Below are 26,109 nucleotides of genomic sequence, written 5' to 3' on the forward strand. Positions count from 1 at the left end.
TCCCCAGAAGGACATGTGAACCAATTGGATTTTTACAATCTGACAGTTTCATTATTACTTATATTTTTTAATTTTTTAACTCTTTACTTAACGGATTTCTAATTCTCAAACTGAAATTCAAATCTAACTAATTGCACAATTAATCCAGACTTCTATATTACTAATTGAATAATTTATCCATTACATTGCCATGTATATTCATTCTCATTCCTTTCTGTAGAAATATTATAATTTTGAGTAAAGAAGGGTGACAGTGTTTCTTTGTACTGTTCTTTCAACCTTTTATCCTTCATAACAGGAGGAGGCCATTGACCCTTTGACTGTGTTCCACTGTTCAGTGAGATCATGGCTGATGTGTGTCCTAACTCCATCTACATGACTCAACTCCATATGCCTTGCCTGGCCAAAGAATTACTGATCTCAGATTTAAAATGATAATTGAATAAATATTTTCTGCTTTTTGTGGACCAAGCTCCAGACTTGTACCAGCTTTTGTGTAAAGAAGATTTTTTTTCTCTCTAAGGTGCTCAAGCTCTGATTTTAATGCTATTTCTCTTCCCCAAGACTTCTTCATCAACATAACAATCCATCCTCTCGTTTCCTGTCGAAATCCTAAACACCTTATTCAAATCACCTCATAATCTTCTGTATTCCAGGGAGTACAAACCTAATTTACATAATTTCTGTCCATATTCCTACAATTGGAGCTTTGGTAATGTTCTGATAAATCTGTGCTGCATCCTTCTACCACAAGGGGAGGCAATGGCCTAGTGGTATTATTGCTGAATCCAGAGACCCAGACATTGTTCTGGAAATCTGGATTCAAATTGCGCCAGCAGATGGTGGAATTTGAATTCAGTAAATATCTTGAATTATGATTGAATTAATTGCGGAAAAAATAGAATCCGATTCACAAGTGACCTTCAGGAAAGGAAACTGCTGTACTTACCTGGTCTGACCAATGTGTGATTCCAGAACCACAGCAATGTGATTGTTAAGTGCCCTGTGGGAAATTAGGGATAGGCAATAAATACTGGCCTAACCAGCGATGCTCTCATGTTGAACTATGTAGTATGTGTAGAACTGTAGACTGTACTTCCAAGTGTGGTCTGAACAGCCGCAATATGACTTCATACACTTTAGTCTAGTCCTTTTTGTGAAGATTAACATGCCTGTAACCTCTTTGATTACTTTCTGTACCTAACCACAGATTTTTAGTGATCTGTGTACATCAACCCTTAAATCTCTTTGGATTGTCACTGATACATGTTTTTCACTGTTTGACAAACCACTTCTGTGCTCTTTCTGGGACAAACTGAATCACCTCATATTCAGATATATTGAAATCCGCCTACTACAGTTTCCAATTCACGTAATTCACCAATGTGTTTGTGGTTTTTCTTCCTGTATGCCATGACATTTCATTCGAAAGGCAACACATCCTGTAGTACAGCTCCTCCTAGTAAGTATCAGCCTGGACAGTGCTCAAGTTTCTGGTATGGGCATTGAGCCCAAAATCTCTTATTTTGCAGTGAGATTGTTTCCAACTAATATTTCCTATTGACATGTCTGACAGCTATCAACGAGTGGCACAACTTCCAGTGCCTCATTGAACATCAGGAGGTGGTCTACCACTGCAAACAACTGCACAAGCTCCAACCTTTTTGAGTAATGTTGCCCAGTGGCCAGAGGGTTAAGCCGATAATTCAGGCCTTTGAGGAAATGGTTCTGGCTGTTTTGGGAAGTGATGTATGACTTTGATGAATTCATTTTTGGAGAAGCTGGTTTTGTGTTTCTTGTCTTTACAACCCAGAGCGGACATTTACGTTTTATCAGTTGTTTGATATTCGTGGAACAGTAAAAGCTGCTTCCTTCACCACTCAGCTCTCAGGAGTAAAGTCATAAATAAAACGTTTGTGTTTGGTTTTGGTAATCTGTAAAATTCATTGGCTTAAAGACGCACATCCTTGATAAGCAAGCAAGATCATTACAGTTAATCTGTAGTGACAATTATTTATCCACACTTTCATGACCTTCAGCACAATTTTTTAAAATGCCCATTTCATTGTTCTGTAGGGTAGTTACTGGCACAAGCTCGATGTCAGCAAAAGACCAGTGCTCAATCCTTAGTACCGTGCTTGTTCTAGAGCATGTGGTCCTTCAGGTCTTGCTGATAAACCTCATTAGATATAGGTACTGAAGTAGATGTAACCTATCTAAATTGTCAAAAGGTCTTCCATAAGTACCAAAAAATAGAGAATATAACATAACAAAACAAATAGCAGGGTGAAGATTTAGCTAGTTTCACGATGATAGAAATCAGAGATTGAGGGTAATTCTTCAAAATGACACAAGATGGGATCTAATGTTCCATGCTGAGACGACTACTGTTCATGTTTAATTTTAATAATGTTGGTAGATTCCAGAATTAAAACCATAACTTCTTAGCATGTGGATAACATCAAGTTAGGAGGGAATATTTAAAGACAATGTCACAAACAGTGGTCCTTTAGGAATTAGAGTGGAAATACTTCAGAGATTATACAGAGCTCATTGGAGCTTATAGAACAGAACACAATGTTGTGCCGATCTATTACCCTACTAAGCTCAAACTACCCTGCATACCCTACATTGTGCTATCATCCATGTGAAAGGGCAGATGCCCTCCAATAAAGGGAGTTGGTTCGAAAGGCGGGATTGTAGATTGGAGTTTATGAAATGTAAATAAACAGTTGTGCAAAAAGATGGATTCCTACTTTGAATGGCTGACCAGTGTTGTAACAGTTATTATTAAGAAGGTCTACAACACATTACAAGGAAATATGAGTACATTTGAGGGCATGTAATTGATTAATGAATTTCAGATAAATGTGAAGAATTATATTTTGTTAAGAAAATTCAGAACCCACATATTTCTTGAAAGAAATATCATCTAAATAGAGTATAGGAGTAAAGCAAAAATCCACAATCACTAAAAGTAACATCACATTTGATAAGATGATAAACTAAACAAAAATTACTGACCTTTACTTTGAGAGGGATAGAATTATGAGATACTGTTATACTAAACTTGTAAAGATCTTGCATATACAACAGCAGGGTATAGTTCTGGTTACCAAGCAGTTAAAAGGATTATAGAAACATTGGAAAGTGCGCAAAAGTGATTTTGAGATCATACATATTGGGAAAACATTGACTACATTTTTTCTCCCTTGGAAAGAGAAGGCTGGGAGGGAGTCTTAATAGAGGGCTTTAAATTTTACGAATGGTTTTGACAGAGTAGATGCAGAGAAAATGTTTCCTCAAATGGGGAACGGTGTAACTAGAGGCCATCACTGTAAATGGTCACCAAGAAATTAATTAATTCAGAAGAAAATTCAATCCCCAGAGAGTGGTGTCAATGTGGAAGTCATTATCACAGGGAGTGGTTGAAGTGAATCCTATTGATGTATCAGAGTTACCTGCTACGTATATGAGGAAGTAGGTTATGGTGGCACATTTAGGTCAGGGAAAATGGGAAGAGGCTTGAGTGAAGCATAATCCTTCAGCATGGACTAGTTGGGCCAAATGACTAATTTCTGCACTGCATCTTCTATTTAACTCTATGTAAGCATGTAAAATAAACTTTTAAAATGTTTTACTGACCCTTTCAAAGTTTTTGGCCTCTTTCTCCATGTATTGCTTCAGGTTTCTGTTTACTGCTTTCATCTTCTTTCCTTGTTTTCTTACTTTAATTTTTATCACTTTTCTTATAGATCTTGTGGACTTTTTCTCTTCAATTTGAATTAGTTTTAAATCCCTTTCTTTATCACAAACAACTTCAAACCACCAGGAGTTACCCTTTTAATGGAATATATGCTGTACTTTCTGCAATCTTTCTTTAAAACCATTCCACTGTTTTCTCCAGACCTGTGCACTAATCTTTCATAGAACATAGAACATTACAGCACAGTACAGGCCCTTCGGCCCTCGATGTTGTGCCGACCTGTCATACCGATCTCAAGTCCATCTAACTTACATTATTCCATGTACGTCCATATGCTTGTCCAATGACGACTTAAATGTACCTAAAGTTGGCGAATCTACTACCATTGCAGGCAAAGCGTTCCATTCCCTTACTACTCTCTGAGTAAAGAAACTACCTCTGACATCTGTCCTATATTTTTCACCCCTCAATTTAAAGCTATGCCCCCTCGTGCTCGCCGTCGCCATCCTAGGAAAAAGGCTCTCCCTATCCACCCTATCTAACCCTCTGCTTATTTTATATGTTTCAATTAAGTCACCTCTCAACCTTCTTCTCTCTAATGAAAACAGCCTCAAATCCCTCAGCCTTTCCTCGTAAGACCTTCCCTCCATACCAGGCAACATCCTAGTAAATCTCCTCTGCACCCTTTCCAAAGCTTCCACATCCTCCTTTATAATGCGGTGACCAGAACTGTACACAATACTCCAAGTGCGGCCGCACCAGAGTTTTGTACAGCTTCACCATAACCTCTTGGTTCCGGAACTTGATCCCTCTATTAATAAAAGCTAAAACACTGTACGCCTTCTTAACAGCCCTGTCAACCTGGGTGGCAACTTTCAAGGATCTGTGTACATGGACACCGAGATCTCTCTGCTCATCTACACTGCTAAGAATCTTACCATTAGCCCTGTACTTTGCCTTCTGGTTACTCCTACCAAAGCGTATCACCTCACACTTGTCTGCATTAAACTCCATTTGCCACCTCTCAGCTCAGGTCTGCAGCTTATCTATGTGTCTCTCTGCAACCTACAGCATCCTTTGTCACTATCCACAATTCCACCGACCTTCGTGTCATCTGCAAATTTACTAACCCATCCTTCTACGCCCTCGTCCAGGTCATTTATAAAAATGACAAACAGCAGTGGACCCAACACCGACCCTTGCGGTACACCACTAGTAACTGGTCTCCAGGATGAACATTTCCCATCAACCACCACCCTCTGTCTTCTTTCAGCAAGCTAATTTCCGACCCAAACTGCTATATCTCCCACAATTCCATTCCTCCGCATTTTGTACAATAGCCTATTGTGGGGAACCTTATCGAACACCTTGCTGAAATCCATATTCACCACATCAACCGGTTTACTCTCATCTACCTGTTTGGTCACCTTCTCATCCACATTCCCATAGAAAACCCACTTTAATGTTAAATTCCACCATTTAATATGATTGTATGGTGAAAGTTTTTAATGTGTTTTGTTCCTAAACCAGCTGATCCACAAAATCATTGACCTGGGCTATGCCAAGGAGCTGGATCAGAGCAGTCTGTGCACCTCTTTCGTTGGAACCTTACAATATCTGGTAAGGGCTGTTTTGTGATGTTCTTTTTATCTTCTGAGTCGCCACTTATTTGAGAATGTGAGGAGATGGGGATGTTCAAGTGATTTTTTTTCTCTCTAAATCAAAAACTGCTGCCTGGCATTGAATCTGCATTGGAATAAAATGCAATGCAAATAGGGTGATTTAACAGGGATGGGAGGAAGCTCCTGTATAAATTCAGCAGCAGCATAGAAACATTGGGCCAAATGGTCCATTTCTGTGCTAGACGTTATATGGAAAAGGGCCGTTTTTGCAGTTTGTCAGTGAGGCAGGAGTGGATTACATAATGAATATGGAGGAACAATTTGATCTTTTTGTTTGTTCTTGGGATGAGGGCAGCATTATTGTCGACCTGTAATTGTTCTTGTGAAGGTGGTGCAGAGCTACTGCTTTGAAATTTTGAAATCTAAGTGCACCCATTGCATGCAAAGAGAGTGCCAGGATTTCAACATGAACAATAATAAAAGTATGATGATATAGTTTCAAATCTGGATGGTTAGTATGTGACTTGGAGAAAACTTGTAAACGGTGATGTTCTCCTGTGGCAGTTGTGTTTGTTGTTCTAGGTGGTAAAGGGTGCAGATTTGGAAGGGATCATTATTTGGTTTTTTCCCTTCCCAACCACGTTGGTGCTGTACTAAAGTGTAGCATTGGCTACTTGCAGGCTCCAGAACTCCTGGAACAGAAGAAGTACACAGTGACAGTGGATTATTGGAGCTTGGGAACACTTGCCTTCGAATGCATCACAGGATTCCGACCATTTCTACCCAACTGGCAGCCTGTAGCCTGGTAAGAGTAGGTGGTTATGGTTTATACTGAGAGGTTCAAGAAATCAGTGTAGTATGCGTGTGTGTGAGGAACTGAATATGGAGGAAAGGTATATCAGAAAGATCTTGGGATTCTGGATCTAAACAAGCTTTTGTAAAATGTTGAAATTCTGCCGTCAGATGCCACATAGTTGGGTTTAGCAATAACCTTATATGTCTGCTTCAGTATGTGGCATTTTTGCCTGAAACTCATAAGATTCTGGCTTCTAAGGTTTGAGCACAAAAATGAAGGCTGTCACTTCAGTGCAGGACAAATGGAGTGCTGCACTGTAGATGTATTGTATTTCACATGAGGCATGGAATCACCCATTTACTTTTGGCTGGATGTAAAGACAAACCCTATGCCAGTATGTGAAGAGAAGAGCAGAGCAGTTCTCCGTTCTACCCAGGCCAACATTCATTCTTTAATCAACATCACAAAAACAGATTATCTGGTTGTCAATACATTTGCCATTTTTACAGTTTTGCAGTGGGAAAATTGTTGCTTTTGTTTCTATTTTACAGCAGTGATTACTTCAGAAAGCACTACTTTGGCTATAAAGTGCTTTGAGCTGTCTGATGGTTGTGAACCAATATATAAATGCTAATCTTGCTTTTTTGCTTAACTCCTTCATCAAGGAACTGATTGGAATTTATATCAAGTCTGTGCTAAGAGGTGAATGATGCTAAATTTGGATCACCAAACTTTATGAAGACAACCAATTCAGTTGGTACACTCACACATCCCTGTTCTCAGCATATTGACATGGACTTTGGAGGATATAAGCTAATATTTTTATTTGCAAATTGTCAAAGAAGTGAGATAGAGATGAACTGATGACTGTCCATCAATCTTCACTACTGCAACTAAATTGCAATCCCATACGGCTGAGCCAAAAATTGTCAGAATGGTGCACCGCATGTCATCCCACTGGATAGTGGATGGGACTAAACTAAGAGTTTGGGCTGATGTTACGGCTTCACCGTAGGATCTGAGGAATTCACTTTTCAGAATTTGGAGAAACAAACTCTGCAGCTTTAGAGCTAAGGAAGAAATGTGGATGTCTTGCTTCTGTTGTGTTTCCACTCACTCTTGCCTTCTGTTCCATCAGGCACAGTAAAGTAAAGCACAAAGGTGATTGCGACATTATGGTGTTTGAAGACATGAATATGGAGGTAAAATTTTCCAGCCAGCTTCCTCAACCCAATAACCTCAACAGGTGAGGATTGCTAACATGCTCCCAAGTGGCAGAATCCAGGCTGTTTGGATTGGGGAGGGAGGGCATTCCTTATTTCAATTTACATTGCTCTTTCGACTGAAAGTTCATTATGAAACGTATTGCCTAATTGTGGAAACTTTCATTAAAGTGGACTTGATGGTGATCCCGATTTGCTGTTTTAGGAATGGTGAGGGCAGTCAGAGTTTGCACCATTTGCATCTCAACTGTGCCCACAAAACTAAAGAACCACAATTTAGATTATTAAATTAGATTTTTGTGGATAACTAAGAAGCAAGAACAACCCCACGGAAAGAAAATCTGGGGTAGTGAATCTTTGGGATGGTGAATTCCCCTCTGTAATACAAGTTCTGCCAAATGTCACCATATCCTCAGTTGACACAGAGAGAAACGATGGAGCTGCTGAATTGAGGTTCCAGCACTGTAAGAGGAAGGTTGGTGTCAGAGTGGAGGAAATCACAGTAATGTCTCCAGGGCAGTCCATTTGCGACCAGGGCGATACTTATGGCTATCGATCAAACACTGAGAATTGGTGCAGTGAGTAACTCAACTGCTGACTCCCCAAAGCCTGTGTACCATTGGCAAGGCTTAAGTCGGTAGTATGAAAGAATGTACTCTCAACCAGGCAATGGGGAAACTCTAACAACATACTAAACTTGACATCAGCCAAGACAAAGCAGCCTACTTGATCGACACCCCCAAGCACCACTCAAATATGCACTCCCTCCTCCATAAATGTACAGTGGCAGCCGTATGTAGTTTTTAAAGAGAATTTCATACAACTGCTCTTCATGTTGTAAGAGCTCACTGTAAGGTAGACTTGCTGTCACCGTCCTCATCCAGGGTAGAATGTACAAGTTCTGCTTGGTCTAGTGAAAACCCAGATGGTATTTGTCCATCCTTTGAGATCCTAAGTGGTGTTCTTACACTTACAGGTATATGTGACATTATCATCATAGTTAGTTGTGCTTAAAACACTCCTCAGCATTAACATTTTCAAACACTTAACAGCTGCGCAATGTATATCATATAAAATGCACTGCAGCTATTCAGTAAGGCCCCTTTGACAGCATCTTCTGAACACACAATCTCTACCACCTACAAGGACAAGGGCAGCAGGTACATTGGAAGGTTGCAGTTTCCCCTCCAAGTCACACACCATTCTGACTTGGTACTATATCACCTGTTCCTTTGCTGTTGTTGAGTCAAATGTTGGAAGTCTCTCCCTGTCGTTAGAACTTCAATGGTTCAAGTTGGCAGCTCACCACCACCTTCTCGAACAATTAAGGATGATAACAATTGACAGGCATGAAAAGAACAAGGCCACTGAGCTTCTCACTTGTTGCTTTTTTTTTCTTTGATAGTGAATTAGCAGGTCCATTGGAGAGGTGGTTGCAGTTAATGCTGCGATGGAATTCCAAGGAGAGAGGCACAGACCCTGTTCATGGACCAAACGGCTGTTTCAAGGCGCTAGATGATATTCTTAATAGAAAGGTGGGTGAGAGCCTTTTTAGGGATGCAAGCATTTGAATACTTCTCTCTGAGGATCAAGCAAGTTCTCGTCGCTTCCTGTTCTGAATGAGTGAACAAATGACCCTCCCCCATTTTCAGTTCTCCTTGGTGAACATGTACTTCTTCTTTCCGTCGTCACTTAGTACTTACCCCTGTCATTCCTTAATTTCTTGTCTTTCGTATCTTGCAATTTCCACAGCCATGGTGACAATTTGCCGCATCCCTGTTCATCAGCAATGTTTGTCCCTCTGTTTTGATGCCCCAACCACTTGTGAATAAATAAAAACAAAGTTTTCCCATGGAATTTACTGTTCAGAATTTGAGTTGTTTCTCAAATTCCTATTGCAGTAAGGTCTGAAATGAACGTGATGAAAACAGTTTCTTCAAAGAAAGGGAGAGTTTCTTTGTGAGTTAGGATGGCCAAATGCACCAGGGGTCTGGTACTGAGACAGCTTGTCGCAAGCTTAAATAAATAAATAAATGATAACAGTGTGTGAAAGTTTAAGGCGCTGCTGTACTCCATGATGACAATTTCTGTTCATGTGTTTGTGGGGTTTTTTTTTCCAGTATGTGCAGATTCTAGATATGAAGTCAGGATTGCTTCACTCATATCCTGTCTCCCTGGAGGCTAGCGTTCAGGCTCTGCAGCAGTGGATCAAGGCCATGACTGGCATTGAAGAATTTGATCAGGAGCTTCTGCTGGAAACAGGAACTGCCTTGGACCCTCGCAAGCCTGTCAGTCAGTGTGCACCAGACTGCAGGGTAAGGGCACTGCTGAAATCCAGGGAGTGAGATACACAATAGATGGTATGGGAGAATGTATTAGTCATTTGGCATCATGCATAATGTCCCATACTGAGGTCTTCTGGTACAGTGTGCAGTGTCCCTACCGCTGAGACAGGGGCTCTGAGTTTGAGACCAATCTCAGAACTTGATGGCTAAGGAATGTTCAGTTGTAACACGACCAAACAGTTTATCAACATGAAAATTCTTTCAACACATGCCAGTAGCGGGCAGTAGAAACAAGCGAGATTCTTAGTTAGCCATATGATGGAAAGAACAGAGAGCATTTACCATCACTATCCATGGCCCAAACACCAACATGCATCTAAAAAGTGCATGTTGCTGCAGCACCCCAGAATGACTCAGTGAACGCTAACACATACCACCACCACTGTGATATCCCAAACAATGTGGGAAGTGGTTGTAAGGGGATAGTTGGAATATGGATTTTGTTTGGCCTTGGCAAGCTGTAATTTACTGTTTGTTGTAATGTCTTTGTAGCAGAATGAAGGGAAGAAATCGGAGCTGGCCATCATCTATCTCTTTGACAGAAGTACAAGTAACTATGATGGACAGGTCACTGTTCCGAAGCATCCAGATGCTGTGAATTTCATACGTAAGCCCCCATGTTTTTATCATGTGAAGGACATGAAGCCCCAGTGTTGGGCATTGGGCAGTTGGCAATGATCCTGACCTGGAAGATTGGGACAGAGTTGTGATGATGTTAGATTTGATCATAGGTTTGCCCACTGGCCCCTGCTTTGCTCTCCCCATGGAGTTGCTGTTGGACATGAACCCTACTGAGCTACCAGCTCCACCATTTTAACACTGGGGGAACCCTGAGAATCTGTGCCCTGAAACAATTGACAATGGAATGCCCTGCTTCTCTTCCATTTGACCTTTCCTACCCCAGAGGGGCCACTCAGGACATGTTTGGCCACCATCCCTGAACTATTGTCCTCAGAGACAGCAGCACAGACTGTCATCTCTGACATGATTTGCATCTATTGCTCATTCCTACTCAACCAGAGAAAGTAGTGGTGCGCTCGGAGGACAGTTGTAAGCCAATAACATTGGTATGAAACTGGGTCAAAGTAGGCCCAGTGTGGTAACAGTGGCACATTCGTTGTATTGCTCATCAAGTAAGAGAGCTCTATACTATCTTTCAGGTATAACTGACACACTTTGTCTTTTAGTCATTGCAGGAATCCCTGAGCTTTGCCACCCTATTTGGGTTTCGGAGTGGGGATTGCAATTTTTAAAAGAAAAACTAGATTTTAGTGCATCATTAAGTGCTGTACTATGTTCATGCTGGTGTGGTCCACACTGCCATCTTGTGTCCTGTTTGCAGTCCAGAACCCAAAGCAGATGCTGCCCTATCACCAGTTGCGGAGGTCCTGGGGTCAGAGCTGGCATGTGATCCGTAGTCTAAAGGAGAACTGCATCAGACTGCAGCAAGGTCAGCGGGCAGCCATGTAAGTGTGAGGCAAAGGGATACTCGTTCTGCATTAAGATCTGTGCTGTCCTTGTCAGAATTAACAACTGTTTGCACAATAGTTAAAGATAAATTTCAGTGTTTTTCTACAAATGCCATGTCCGTTCAGTTTTCTACTTTTCTGTCTTGAAAGCATTGATTTTGAAGCTGGGGTCAGTCGTGATGCCATTGAAATCCTGAGTATCCACTCATTTCCCCCGTCTCCTTATGGGAGCAAAAATGTGGTGTGCATCACATCCTGTTCTGTAATGATGCATATAAATTGGATGTGACTACTTTTCCCCTCAATGATCCATTGAGGGAGGCCCTTTGTAAGCTAACTGGTGTTAGAAGTTTAGGAAGTTGAAGATCTCCTGAAATAAATTATTTGGGACTCTATCTATTCCTTCTCGCAGCTCCTCTGGGATAACTGAACACTTCCTGGCATTTTGCCCTCTTTAGCATAAGTAATGCTCTCTGATATTAAGCCAGTCACAGCAGAAGCTCAAGGGAAGCTGTTTCCATTTGGGGAAATGATTCAGTTTGATCCAGGACTCTAGAAAGGGTAGCGTGGGCAAGGAGGATGACGTGAGCAGAATAGACAAGGAGGGTGGGGGTGAACTGGCAGGATGAGGTGTGTTAGGAGGATGGGAAGGGTGAGGGTAGACAGGGAGGATGAGCTAGTTGCTGAGGTGTATAGGGAAGTTAAGGATAGGATGGGAAGAATGGTCAACCCTATGAACATTATATTGATATTCACGTGACATCACTATGTCACGATCTGCTAGGAGAAACTGATGTCTATAGGTGCTCCAAGGTGTCTTGCTCTGATCATCCAATCTTTATGTGCAAGTCCAGGAAGAAAAATGCTGACAGTCTGTTTGGCCTCAGAAGCTTCATAGCTGAGCATCCCAATCCTATTGTTCCCTGACAACCACAAAAGTATTAGATCAATAGCTTGTAATGATAGAAGTGAATGCCTTCCTTTTATTTTATAAATGTTATTTTTTATTGACTATTCTGCTGTTTTTGGAACACACCCACACTCAATAAAACCCTGAAATATAAATCCATGGTCTCTGCTATTTGTACCCTGCTAATTAATCTCTCCTGTTTTCTGGATTGATCCTGTTGGATTTTAGCCTTTTGCTTGCCTTGACTTCATGAATTGGCTATTCTGTCTGATCTTGTTCGAGAAGAGAAGGCCATTCAGCCCATCGAGTCCATGCCGATTGTAGAGTACTCCAATTAATGCCTTTCCCACAATATCTCCCCATCGCCCTCCAAGTTTATTTCCCTGAAGGACCTGGTCAGTTTTCTTTTGAAGGTATTCATTGTCTCCTTTCACCAGCATCGTAAGCAGCGGGTCCCAGCTCATTACCACCCCTTGCATAAAAAAGGTCTTTCGCACATCCACCCTTTTTCATTTCTCGTTCAGAACCATAACTCCCTGTCCTGTAGTTGTTGTACCATAATCTTTCTTTGTTTACCTTTACTGATGCAGATTTAATTTTGTTGACATTTGTCAGATTTCCTGGGGAGAATGGATTTTTGAACTGATGCCTTATTTCTCTCCAGGATGAGTTTACTGCGCTACAACAGCAATCTGTCCAAACTTAAGACAACCATGCTGTCCAGGTGCCAGCAGCTGAAAGCCAAGCTGGATTTCTTCCGAGTCAGTATCCAGATTGACCTAGAGAAATACAGTGAGCAGATGGAATTCGGGATCAGTGAGTATTCAGGTGTCAGGCATCAAACAGGCCCAATGTGTCGATAGCCAGTAATATTAATGAGATACTCATCCCAAGAGCCAGGGCTGGCCCCAACTTCTGTCTCACCTTGCAACATTCCTTTGACACGTTCACTGCTGGTAATATCGCAAAATATCAGTGAACAGAAAGTTCGGGCAATTTTCAGCAGGTCAGTCAGCCCCCAAGTGGGGAATAGAGTGAGAGAGAGAGGGTGCTATTGTATTGGTTCCAGTAAGACTTTTTAAAACCAACCTTTCCTCTCCCTCTTTTGTGTGTGTCTGCTACATATTCAAAGTACTAAAGCATGATCACAGCACAGTACTGAAGGTCCCTATTTGGCCCATAATGTCTGTGGTCGGTCACTGTAAGAACATCTCACCTAATCCCAAGCATGCTCCGCAGATTTTTTTCCTGAGCAAATTATCCAATTCCCTTTCAAAAGGCTTGATTGAATCTGCATCCACTACACTCTCAAGTAGTGTGTGCCATGTAATTTTTCTTCATGTCACCTTTAGTTCTTTTGCCAATCACCTTAAATTGTTGTCTTGCTTGACCCTTCTGCCCGTAAGAATAGATTCTCCCTATCTACTTCTTCCAGACTCCTCATGGTTTTGCACACTCCTTTCACATTCCCCCCACCCTCAGCTTTGTCTTTAAGAAGAGTAATCCTGATTCAGAAACATAGTCACGTTATTTTCTTGTCATGATCCCTGGACTCTTTCAACGTTAATCAATTATCTTTCCTGTAACTTCAAAAGCACTCCATTGACTGTCACAAAAAGCACTAAGTGTGTCCAAGTTGAGTTTTAGACCTCCAGATCTTAATGAAGACTTCAATTTAAAGGACCAGTGACAGACCCGTCATGCTAAAATAGTTTCAGAGATAATGGGAACTGCAGATGCTGGAGAATTCCAAGATAATAAAATGTGAGGCTGGATGAACACAGCAGGCCAAGCAGCATCTCAGGAGCACAAAAGCTGACGTTTCGGGCCTAGACTCTTCATCAGAGAGGGGGATGGGGAGAGGGAACTGGAATAAATAGGGAGAGAGGGGGAGGCGGACCGAAGATGGAGAGTAAAGAAGATAGGTGGAGAGAGTATAGGTGGGGAGGTAGGGAGGGGATAGGTCAGTCCAGGGAAGACGGACAGGTCAAGGAGGTGGGATGAGGTTAGTAGGTAGATGGGGGTGCGGCTTGGGGTGGGAGGAAGGGATGGGTGAGAGGAAGAACCGGTTAGGGAGGCAGAGACAGGTTGGACTGGTTTGGGGATGCAGTGGGTGGGGGGGAAGAGCTGGGCTGGTTGTGTGGTGCAGTTGGGGGAGGGGACGAACTGGGCTGGTTTAGGGATGCAGTTGGGGAAGGGGAGATTTTGAAACTGGTGAAGTCCACATTGATACCATTAGGCTGCAGGGTTCCCAGGCGGAATATGAGTTGCTGTTCCTGCACCCAGGCGGAATATGAGTTGCTGTTCCTGCATATTCCGCCTGGGAACCCTGCAGCCTAATGGTATCAATGTGGACTTCACCAGTTTCAAAATCTCCCCTTCCCCAGCTGCATCCCTAAACCAGCCCAGTTCGTCCCCTCCCCCCACTGCACCACACAACCAGCCCAGCTCTTCCCCCCCCCACCCACTGCATCCCAAAACCAGTCCAACCTGTCTCTGCCTCCCTAACCGGTTCTTCCTCTCACCCATCCCTTCCTCCCACCCCAAGCCGCACCCCCAGCTACCTACTAACCTCATCCCACCTCCTTGACCTGTCCGTCTTCCCTGGACTGACCTATCCCCTCCCTACCTCCCCACCTATACTCTCTCCACCTATCTTCTTTACTCTCCATCTTCGGTCCGCCTCCCCCTCTCTCCCTATTTATTCCAGTTCCCTCTCCCCATCCCCCTCTCTGATGGAGGGTCTAGGCCCGAAACGTCAGCTTTTGTGCTCCTGAGATGCTGCTTGGCCTGCTGTGTTCATCCAGCCTCACATTTTATTACCTTCATGCTAAAATGTCTATTTCAGAAATGGCTAACACAGATTTAGAAGAAGAGAATTGCACACTTCAAGAAACATGAGAATATGACACTATTCCTCCTGATATAGTTTATTTGGATTTTCAGGAAGTTTTTTGGCAAAGTTCCAAGACTGAGTTGTCTCATTAGATGGAATTGGATTGAAACCTGTTACTGACTGCACAAGGGGTAATGCTTTGTTGCTATCTTGCTGACTCAATTATCATTCTCTTCCAGCCTCAGAGAAAATGATCACTGCCTGGAAAGAAATGCAATTGAAAGCAGAAGGTTGCAGAAGAGTGAGTGTTCTCGCTGCCTGACTGCCTGTCTCCCTTGGGATCTGTACTCTTTTTGATGCTTTGCTGGGATGTCCATCTTTGAATATTGCCTTTCAATCCAGTCTCTAATAAGGGGTGGAGTACTGATGTGGTGGGAGTCGTCAGAGTGGACAAGACAGAGGGTTTTATGTTTCAGGGGTATCAAGATGAATGTAATTGAAATATACAAAATAGGAGCAGGTGTAGGTCATTCAACCTTTCAAATCTGCCTGCCAATCAACAAGATCATGGTTGACCTGCTCCCAGGCCACAAGTCCTCTTTCATGCCAGTTCCACACAGATTTTCAAAAATCTATCCACGTCCTCTTTAAGTACTTAGAATGATCTAGACTTCGCAACTCTCTGGGGTACAGAATTTCAGACATTCGCTATCCTCCAGGAGAAGTAATTCCTTTGCAACCCAGTTTTAAATTGGAGTTAAGGGACTTTAGCATTTTCTGAAGAAGGATATTTTTGCTTTAGAGGGAGTGCAGCCAAGGTTTACCAGACTGGTTCCTGGGATGGCAGGACTGACGTATGAGGAGAGGTTGAATCACTTAGGTTTATATTTGCCGGAGTTCAGAAGAATGAGAAGAGATCTCACAGAACTCTATAAAATTCTAACTGGGATAGACAGGGTAGATTCTGGAAGAATGTGCCTGATGGTAGAGGAGACTAGAACCAGGGATCGCAATCTAAGGATATAGGGTAATCCATTTAGGACTGAGACAAGAAATTTCTTCACCCAGAAGATGGTAGGCCCATGGGATTCACTGCAGAAAGCAGTTGAGGTTAATACATTGAGTCCTTGGGACCAAAGGGATCAAAGGATATTGGAGAAAAGTGTGAACATGTCATTGAGTTGGATGATCAGCAATGACCATATTAAATGGTGGAGCAGGTTCAAAGAGCTGAATGGCCTACTCCTGCCCCTAATTTCTATGTTCCCAGGTTTGAGATTCCCCACCAATGAAAACATCTCTCAAATTCTACCCTGTCAAACCCATCAGAATCTTGCATGTTGCAAGAATTGAACCTTGGGGAGCTTTTAATGATGGAAGGTGGAAGATGCAGGATCTTTGGCTTCAAAGAAGAGAGATTCAAAGCGAGGAAGTTGTGTTGAACTTCTAACAAGCATTGATTAGGTCACAAATGTAGTATTGTGTTTAGCTCTGGTCACCACACCTTTTATAAAGGATGTGAGAGTCCTCGAGGAGATTTATCAGAACAGTTTCAGTAATGGGGGATTTTAGCCACGAGGTTAGTTTGAAGAATCTGGGGCTGTTTCCCTTGGTCTAAAGAAGGTGGAAGAGAGATTTCACAAGATCATGACAGTACTGTATAACAATGTTAATTATAGGGTAAACAAAATAAAGCTGTTTTCATTCACTAACAGTAGAAGACGAGGCAACAGGTTTAAGATTTTAGGAGAGACATGCAGGAGGTCAAAGTAGAAATGAATCATTTCAAACAGAAATTGAATGGACATTTGAGCTAAATGAACTTTCTGGGCTATAGGATAAAGTTGGCAATAGGCTTGATAGATTGTTCAACAAAGAGCGAGCGAGGACTTGTTGGGCTGAATGGCTTAATTCTGTGTTGTAATGACTCTGAGAGGTGACAGCATGAGGTAGAGTTGCGATGAGAGAACTGGGCCAAAAATGGACAACGGCTTTAGATCTGGGACAAGGCTGTTCTCTGGACAGAGTTAGGGAGAAAATTGAATTTGGAGCCGAGCAAGAAACTAAGGATCGCGCCCAACTCAGTGGAATTCCTGCCCAGTTCTTGTGCTTCACTGTGGTATCTTTTCCAACAGTTTCTCTCCTCTCTTTAGATGGATGATGTGACAACTCTGGATGAGTTATCCATGGCACTTCAAACCGATCTGGTTGATCTGCAGAGGAGCCCATTAGCACGACAACGAGGAGAGGCTCTGGAAGCTCTGTAAGAAACTCTTTAATTTTCTGAGATCACTTACTGTGTCTGTCTGCTTCTCCATTGCACATTTATGGCTTAATCTGACCATCAGAGAGGAATCATACTTTGTTTTTTTCTGCTGAGTTATCTTTGAATTAAATTAAAACTCATCATTGATATTCCTCACAGTTTGTGTATTTGTCATGGTGACATTAAATGCCACCGTAATATCAGAGGATCAGGAAGGAATTCCCTTGTGTCAGTGTGAATATGTCTTTCTCCATATCCCGACTATATTGAAGGAAGCATCCCCAAGTACTTCACAGCCAAGAAATTACATTGAAAGACCGTCACTGTTGCTTTGTCAGCATATGCAATAGCTAATCTGTACACAGCAAGCTCCCACAAGTAGCAGTAAGATGGGTGGCTATTAATCTGAGTGTGTTGATGAAGGAGAGGTTGCTGTGAATTAGAGTATATGGCCCTGATTATTGACTGGGACCAGTTTACGGGATTACATAGGATACATGTCATTGAAATAGACCATTTGGCCCAACCACTCTACACTGGTGTGTTTTTTTAAATCATACATGGAGTGTGGGTATCGTTTTGGACATATCTCTAATTCCCTGGTGGGCAATTAAGAGTCAACCACATTAATGTCTATCTGGAATAACAAGCTGTGGAACTGGTTGATCACAGCAGGCCAGGGAGCATCAGAGGAGCAGGAAAGCTGATGTGTTGAGTCGGGACCCTTCTTCAGAAATGGGGGAGGAGAAGGGGGCTCTGAAATAAATAGAGAGGGGTGGAGACGATGATAGAAGGTGAAATCTGCAGCATCGGCAGTTGCTACTATCTCTCAGTGTGTATCTGGAGTTACCTGTCAGCCTGACCAGGTATGATGACATACTTCCTTAAAGGACATTACGAAACCAGATAGGTTTTTACAATGATGCACGGTAGTTACATGGCCACCTTTAGACTAGACAGCATATTTTTATTGATTTAAAAGAAACCTGGGAACTAATCTGAGTCTGATATTGGTGGTGGCTAGATTTTAGGGGCAATTCTGAAAAATAGGATTTACATGCGTTGTAAAGGCAAGGAATGATTCTGGGTGGTCAGCATGGTTGTGTGTGGACGGAAATAGTGTCTCTCAAAATTGATTGAGTTTTTTGAGGAAGTAACCAAAAAGATTGTTGAGGACAGAGGGGTAGACATTGTTTACTTGGACTTTAATAACGCCTTTGATAAGGTCCCATATGGTAGGCTAATTGGTAAAATTCAATCACATTGGCTTCAGGAAGAGCTTGTCAATTGGATACAAAATTGGCTTTACCGTAAGAGACAGAATGTGGTGGTGGAGGGTTGTTTTTCAGCTGGAGGCCTGTGACCAGTGGTGTTCTGTAGGGATCAGTACAATCACATTTGATTGTCATTTATGTAAGTGGTTTGGATGAGAAAATAGGTGACGCGGTTAGTAATTTTGTGGACGACTCCAAAATTGGTGGTATAGTGGACAGTGAAGAAGGTTATCTAAGAATATGAAGAGGTCATGTTCCATTGGGTCAATGGGCTGAGGAATGGCAGATGATGTTTTAATTTGGAAAAATACGAGGTTTTGCATTTTGGTAAAACAAACAAGGGCAGGACTTAACCCCTAGGTCCATCTGTTCTACAACACTACCCTATGATTAATTGATTAAGATGTATAATTCTTTGAAATTTGCATCACAGGTAAGCAGGGTGGTTAAGAATGTGTTTAGCAGGCTTGCCTTCATTGCTCAGACCTTTTGAGTACTGGAGTTGCAACATCATGCTGAGGTTGTTCAGAATGTTGACAAGGCGCTTCTGTGTGTACAGCTCTGGTCAACCTGTTATAGCAAGAATATTAAACTGGAGATGGTTCAGAAAAGACTTAACCAGGATGTTGCTGGGAATAGAGGATTTGAGTTATAAAAAGAGGCTGGATAGGCTGGAACCTGTTTCACGAGGGAATAGTAGGTTGAGGAGTGACCTTATAGAAACTTAGAAATCATTAGACATGATTTAGAAATCAGAGACATTACTGCTACACCACTGACTCTCCCATATGCTAAACTCAAGCCTCCTCCTGTGTTTTCTTATCTAAATCGACCAACATAGAACATAGAACATTACAGCACAGTACAGGCCCTTCAGCCGTCGATGTTGTGCCAACCTTTCATACCGATCTGAAGCCCATCTAACCTACACTATTCCATGTACGTCCAGATGCTTATCCGATGACGACTTAAATCTACAACCGTTGCAGCCAAAGCGTTTTATTCCCTTACTACTCTGAGTAAAGAAACTACGTCTGACATCTGTCCTATATCTTTCACCCCTCAATTTAAAGCTATGCAATCTTGTGCTCGCTGTCACCATCCTAGGAAAACCCTCTAATTATTTTATATGTTTCAATTAAGTCACTTCTCAACCTTCTTCTCTCTAATGAAAACAGCCTCAAGTCCCTCAGCCTTTCCTCGTAAGAGCTTCCCTCCATACCAGGCAACATCCCAGTAAATCTCCTCTGCACCCTTTCCAAAGCTTCCACATCCTTCTTATAATGCGGTGACCAGAACTGTACGCAATACTCCAAGTGCAGCCGCACCAGAGTTTTGTACAGCTGCAGCATAACCTCTTGGTTCTGGAACTCGATCCCATCTATTAATAAAAGCTAAAACACTGTATGCCTTCTTAACAGCCCTGTCAACCTGGGTGGCAACTTTCAAGGATCTGTGTACATGGACACCAAGATCTCTCTGCTCATCTACACTACCAAGAATCTTCCCATTAGCCCAGTACTTTGCCTTCCGGTTACTCCTACCAAAGTGCATCACCTCACACTTGTCTGCATTAAACTCCATTTGCCACCTCTCAGCTCAGGTCTGCAGCTTATCTATGTGTCTCTCTGCAACCTACAGCATCCTTCGTCACTATCCACAACTCCACTGACCTTTAGTGTAGTCTGCAAATTTACTAACCCATCCTTCTACGCCCTCATCCAGGTCATTTATAAAAATGACAAACAGCAGTGGACCCAACACCAACCCTTGCGGTACACCACTAGTAACTGGTCTCCAGGATGAACATTTCCCATCAACTACCACCCTCTGTCTTCTTTCAGCAAGCCAATTTCCGATCCAAACTGCTATATCTCCCACAATCCCATTCTTCCGCATTTTGTACAATAACCTACTGTAGGGAACCTTATCGAAAGCCTTGCTGAAATCCATGTACACCACATCAACCGGTTTAATCTCATCTACCTGTTTGGTCACCTTCTCAAAGAACTCAATAACGTTTGTGAGGCACGACTTTCCTTTCTCAAAACCGTGCTGACTATCCCTAATCAATTTATTCTTTTCTGGATGATTATAAATCCTATCCCTTATAACCTTTTCCAACACTTTACCAACAACTGAGGTAAGGCTCACTGGTCTATAATTACCAGGGTTGTCTCTACTCCCCTTCTTGAACAGGGGAACCACATTTGCTATCCTCCAGTCATCTGGCACTATTCCTGTAGACATAACTCCCAATAACTTCTTCCTTATATGCTTGACTAACTTAGTCTTAAATGAATGGTTATTTAATTCACCTACTCCCTGAGGTGGTGAATTCCATATTCTCATCATTCCTATGGTAAGACATTTTTTTTTTCTAAATTCTTGATTAGATTTCATAGTGACTGTCTTATATTGATGTTTCCAGTTATCATCTTCCCTACATTTATACCTTTATACCTTTATTCAGGCTGGCAAAGACCTCTCTTTGGTCACTCCACATTTTTTTTAGCATTCAGTAGAATAGAGACCCATTCTGTCAATCCTTTTGTGATTTGTGGACTTTGCATTTCTGGCTTCATCCTTGTAACCATCTCTGTACACTCTCACAGTTGCCTCGATCTCCTTTGAGTAATCTGGCAACCAGAACTGTATCCAATACACTTTCACTGTGTAAATAGCACATTTGAGTTATCTCACATTCAACTCCTCATTGGTATACGATCAGAAGTTACTAAATTACTGTGTGCTTTAAAAATCAGATTTAATGTTTTCCTTCCACCCCAGGGAGGATGCTGCGATGGAATTTTACCGTAAACTCCGGGAGAGGCCAAGAGGTAGGAACAAAGATTTCAAACACACAATAAATGGTTAAAAACCTGAAATAGGAACAGAAATCGTAGTCGACAACCAGGGGGCACATTAGTTGCTGCAAAAGGTGGAGACAGGTTAACATTCAAATCAGGAGTCTAGACCAGGTGATAGGTCCCCAGCTGAAGTATTACTTTAAAGCTACTGTTGAAGCAATGGTGGGCTTTTATTCATTGTTTTATTTCTGTCATTACCCTCATACCAAACCTGGACAGTGGTAGACGAAGAAGATGATACCAATTAGTTATAACAGGATAACAAGACATAAATCGGTTCGCACAAGAGGTGGACAAGCAGCAGATGGAGTTTAATACAGAGAGGTGTGTGGTGTAACGTGAGCGGAAGGCAAACTGGGCTTAGTTTTTAAAGGGAATGCAGGGACAGAGGGTTCTGGAAGTGCACATGCATATATCTTTGAAGGTGGCAGGACTTATGGAAAGACAGGTTAGCAAAGCAGCTTGGGTTTCATAAATCTAGGAATGAGTACAAAGTTGAGAAATCATGCTGAGTTTTTGTAACGTTTTGGCAATGTCATAATTAGAATAAGAAGGATGTTAAGGTCCTCGAGATAGTGTAGAAGGGATTTACCGGAATGAATTGAGGGATTTTAGTTACAAAGTTAGGTTGGAAAATCTGGGATTGCTTTCCTTTAAGCAAAGAATACTTGAAGTGAAGGTTGATAGAAGTGTACAAGATTCTAACAGATTCAGATCAGGTAAATAAAGAAAAATTGTTGCTGTTAGCTGATGGTATGGGGATGGGTGGCGGGACAGATTTAAGAATGCAGGGAGAATGTGATGAAGAACATGTTTGTACATTAATTGGCAATAATCTTAATGCCTAAGTGGATATAGAGACAAAGATTTCAAATAGAAATTAGATGAATACTTGAGGGAAATAAACTTGCAGAATACTAGGAGAATGGGGGAAATGGGACTGAATGGCTGGGTCCAAACACAGCTGGCATGGACTTAATAGGGTGAATAGCCTCCTCCTGTGCTCTCCGTCATGGTGCTGCTTCCAATAACCAGGGACAGGAGAAAAGGGAGAGGGAAGTGTTCAGGAAGACATCTGGAAGAGGAGATCTGGTGATTGGATGGTTTAATATGATATGTTTGTTGTACAGACCAGCGGTCCAATGGGGACAGCCAGGAAATGGTACGAATCCTTTTACAAACCCTGCAGAGTCTCGATAAGAAGGTGAAAGACATCTACTCGCATCTCAGGTATGACTGGTAGAAGGGGCAGTTATTAGGATGGTGTACACATATTGAATGGGCTTAGTTTGGCTTCAAAGTCTCATATACAACCACAGCAAGTCAGGAGACCACACTTAACAGCCAAGTGGTTTCTGATACCCTACAGGAGAAAAATATCACTCAAACTTGCTCTGCCCTCTGGTTAATTCAGAATGAGACAAGTGTATTGTACAAACTTTCTGAAGGAATGCTAGTTACTGAGGATGTGATGGAGTGATGGGTGATTCTGTCTCTGTGAGACAACATGGTAGAGTTAGAGAGCAAAATGCAGCTCTCTTCATGTAGCAGCAAGGAGTGGCAAAGTGACTTACCTTGCAGCCTGATCCCCAATATTACTGCATTACTGAGAACCAAGTAATGTTCACTTTGTTTGCTGACACCCTGGCCTAAGAACAATTTCAGGAATTAAGAAAATGTAATCCTTAGCACTAATTGGTGACATCAGGGATACAACATCCTGCTGGGACATTGTAGAGGCAGTTTTAGTACATATGATTACCCCATTCTGTTGCTGTTTTTGGAGTACTTAATGGAGACAGTGAAGAAGGAGCTCTAATCTGTATATAACCTGTGCTGTAGCTGCCCTGAGAGTGTTTGATGGCCACAGATTTACTCTGTGTCTAACTCCTGGAATGTCTTCACTGATCCAATGCTCTCTACAGCTGTAACTTGTGGTCTTTTGGTTCTAATGCTGTGGTCATTAGGGATTGGAAATAACTGGAAGCGTGCAGCAAGGAACAACATCATGATTGGAAACAGAGTTTTGATGAGAATTGCTGGCAAGGCTGGCATTCATTGCCTAAACCCTGTTTTTGGGATGATGGTGTTGAGCTGCCTTCTTGAAAGAAATAGGGGACAGCAATAAATTTGCAAAGGAAGAGTGGTCTTGGAGCATCAAGTTTGATTAGATAGCTATGGGAGGTCTGGTAATTTTACTCCGACTTCTGTGGTACTGTTGTGTTATCCAGATGACGTGTCATTGTATTGAATCACTTGTACGGCTGCTGTGAGACGGAGGCGGTTGTTTCTTGGTCTCTATATATTTCCTGTCTTCTTGCAGTAAAACTCTGGCCTGTAAACAGAAAGTAATTGATCTGCTACCCCGGCTGGACGAGGTACTGCAGCAAATGGCAGACGATGAGAAGCAGGTGATGAAACTACAGGAGAAGCGGCAGAAGGAACTCTGGCACCTCCTGAAGATTGCATGTGTAAGTATTGTCAGCTAATTATTCTGCCGTCTTCTGAGTTTTATTATCAGAATGATGACTACCCCTCAATTGCACTATGTCTGAGATGCATGTCAGTGCATCTGTGCTCAAGGAATGCTGCACTGTCAAAGGGACAGGTAGAGGCAGTGAAGGAGCATTGCACTGTCAGAGATGCTGTGGAGACTTTTGACTCGGACTTCATCTGCCCCCCTTAGGTGGATGCAGAAGATCACACAACACTGCTATAAGAAGTGCAGTGAAGTTCTCCTCCATGTCCTGACAAATATGTATTCTTTAAGGCGAAGACTAAACCAATTTTAGGTTCAGTATCTCATTCTTTTTGGAATTTTGGGTTCTTAGCATTAGCCAGACATCTGGAGACGTGTTTAAATCCCATTTCTGCAACTGGCAAAGTCAAATTCAGTGATTAAATAAATTTGAATAAGGAGTTTATATTGATAATCGTAGACATATTATACAGGATTGTTATTAAAACCTACCTGGATGTCTTACTCTCCTTCCAGGAGGGAATTTGCCATCTTCACCAAGTCTGGTCTTTGCAGCTCCAGACTTGCAGCCACAACCTGGATTGCAAATGTTCTCCAAAATGGTCCAGCAGAATGCGTAGCTATATTTACGAGGATGGCACACTACAGCCTTTTGGATATTTGGAGAATAAATACTGCCCTTGCCAATGATGCCCAAGTCCTGTGAATAAATAGTGGAAGAAAAAGTGCCTGGAAACAAGTCAGAAGGTTCTAAAGTGCAGTTGGATACAAGTCCCATAGTTGTTTTTTTTTTCCCTAGCTAACATGGTTTCTCTGAGCACCCTCCTAACTGGATGGCTGTATGACAGAATTAAAGCCAGTATTTCATTGACTAGAGTTCCTCGTGAGAACGCCTTGTTAACGACGGAGAGTAGACACAATTTCAGTATATTTTGAAGAAGATAAAACATTTGAACTGGACCTTTTCTAAAGGAATTAGACAAACACTTGAAAAGAAATGTCAAAGAATTGCAAGGCTGTGGGGAAGCAGTTGTGGGTACAAACTAATCATGATAACTCTTCTGAAGGGCACTTTGGTTGAGTGGCCTCTTGTAGTTTCGTAGAATTGTACAACACAAGACTTTATTCTCCAGATATTCCAAAATACTTACTTGAATTTCATGAAGTATTTGTTCGGGTTACATTAATTTTGTGGCCACATCCAAATGCTACCAGCAAAATCTGAGCCACGTTTGTGCTTTCTTTCAGAGTAAGGTGCGAGGTCCAGTCAGTGGAAGTCCTGAGAATCTCAGTACCAGCCGTCTGTCTGCGCCCAACCAGTCCATCTCTCCTCCTTCTCTCAGTGTGCTGCCCTCCGAGAAATCCAGAAATTTGTAAGTTTCAGAATTCCACCCTCTTTGTTTGGGCCAACTGCAATTCTAAAACTTGAGTCAGAAATTGGTTTCCGAGGGTTTTTGGTCACAGAAGTGCTCAACTATGGAATGAGCAGCTAACTCTTGGAGCACCATAGGGAGAGTGACTGCCTCCAGTCATGAAAATAGCTGGTTTACAAAGCCTGGTGAAGAAGGTGGTAGGTTGGTCCTGATCTTGCCTGTTCTCTGTTCTCAAGCAAAGCAGTGGGTGTGCAAATGCTCATCCTACCAAGAGGCACAGCCTCCTGTAGAGAGGCATTTTCCTTTCTGTTTCAGAATGACAGTTTCCCTGCCACCCTCTGAGCCAGTGCTCAGAGCATCCCTGCTGTGCCGTGCTACCTCACTTCAGCCTGAACTGTTACAGACTGGCACAGGAGGAGCAGAGCTCCTCGATCAACATCATAGTCAGAATAAGTATTTTCAGTGACTATCCAGTAACCTCCCAATTCCCAAACTGAACTGGGTGCTTTGAACTGAGTGTGAATGATGGTTAGATGGTAATGGCCTATGACTGTGTACTTTGGAAGGTCTGTAGGTAAAGGACGAAAAAGGGTTGCACTTGGATCCACTATTTTTGAAAGCTTTTCTTTGTTCTCTCCCTCAGAGAGGAATCGCTTGTTGTAATTGAAGAAAGTCAGAACTTCCGCAATCAGCTTCTGAGTGCAATGCAAGAAACAACTCAGGATCATGAGAATTCTTTGCAGGTGAGACTGAGGCTGATGATTTCTTGAATTCTATTTCCTTTCGATGTGTATTCTTTTTGTAAATTCTTCATTTCTCCTGATGGAGCTTTACTCTGTATCTACAATCATAGAATCCCTACGGTGCAAAAACAGGCCATTTAGCCCCACAAGTCCACACCGAACCTCAGAGCATTTCACCCAGCCCCATCCCCCTGTAA

General features: G+C 42.2%; 1 protein-coding gene across 3 annotated transcripts in view; it reads left to right on the top strand.

Moving 5' to 3' along the window:
* The window catches only part of ikbkb (inhibitor of nuclear factor kappa B kinase subunit beta), a 70,741-nt gene that overhangs the window by 43,367 nt on the left and 1,265 nt on the right, over nucleotides 1-26,109 (top strand). For all 3 annotated transcript variants that reach the window (XM_059641045.1, XM_048522835.2, XM_048522836.2), the window contains 15 exons: nucleotides 5,237-5,326; nucleotides 6,009-6,133; nucleotides 7,263-7,370; nucleotides 8,753-8,882; nucleotides 9,468-9,662; nucleotides 10,185-10,299; nucleotides 11,035-11,158; nucleotides 12,736-12,887; nucleotides 15,147-15,208; nucleotides 17,061-17,170; nucleotides 21,238-21,287; nucleotides 22,448-22,547; nucleotides 23,641-23,788; nucleotides 25,045-25,169; nucleotides 25,813-25,912. In XM_059641045.1, coding sequence (XP_059497028.1) covers nucleotides 5,237-5,326; nucleotides 6,009-6,133; nucleotides 7,263-7,370; nucleotides 8,753-8,882; nucleotides 9,468-9,662; nucleotides 10,185-10,299; nucleotides 11,035-11,158; nucleotides 12,736-12,887; nucleotides 15,147-15,208; nucleotides 17,061-17,170; nucleotides 21,238-21,287; nucleotides 22,448-22,547; nucleotides 23,641-23,788; nucleotides 25,045-25,169; nucleotides 25,813-25,912 — 1,734 coding nt within the window. The remainder of the gene's footprint in view (nucleotides 1-5,236; nucleotides 5,327-6,008; nucleotides 6,134-7,262; nucleotides 7,371-8,752; nucleotides 8,883-9,467; nucleotides 9,663-10,184; nucleotides 10,300-11,034; nucleotides 11,159-12,735; nucleotides 12,888-15,146; nucleotides 15,209-17,060; nucleotides 17,171-21,237; nucleotides 21,288-22,447; nucleotides 22,548-23,640; nucleotides 23,789-25,044; nucleotides 25,170-25,812; nucleotides 25,913-26,109) is intronic.

This window comes from Stegostoma tigrinum, chromosome 40, assembly GCF_030684315.1.
Source record: "Stegostoma tigrinum isolate sSteTig4 chromosome 40, sSteTig4.hap1, whole genome shotgun sequence".
In the NCBI taxonomy this organism is placed as follows: Eukaryota; Metazoa; Chordata; class Chondrichthyes; order Orectolobiformes; family Stegostomatidae; genus Stegostoma; species Stegostoma tigrinum.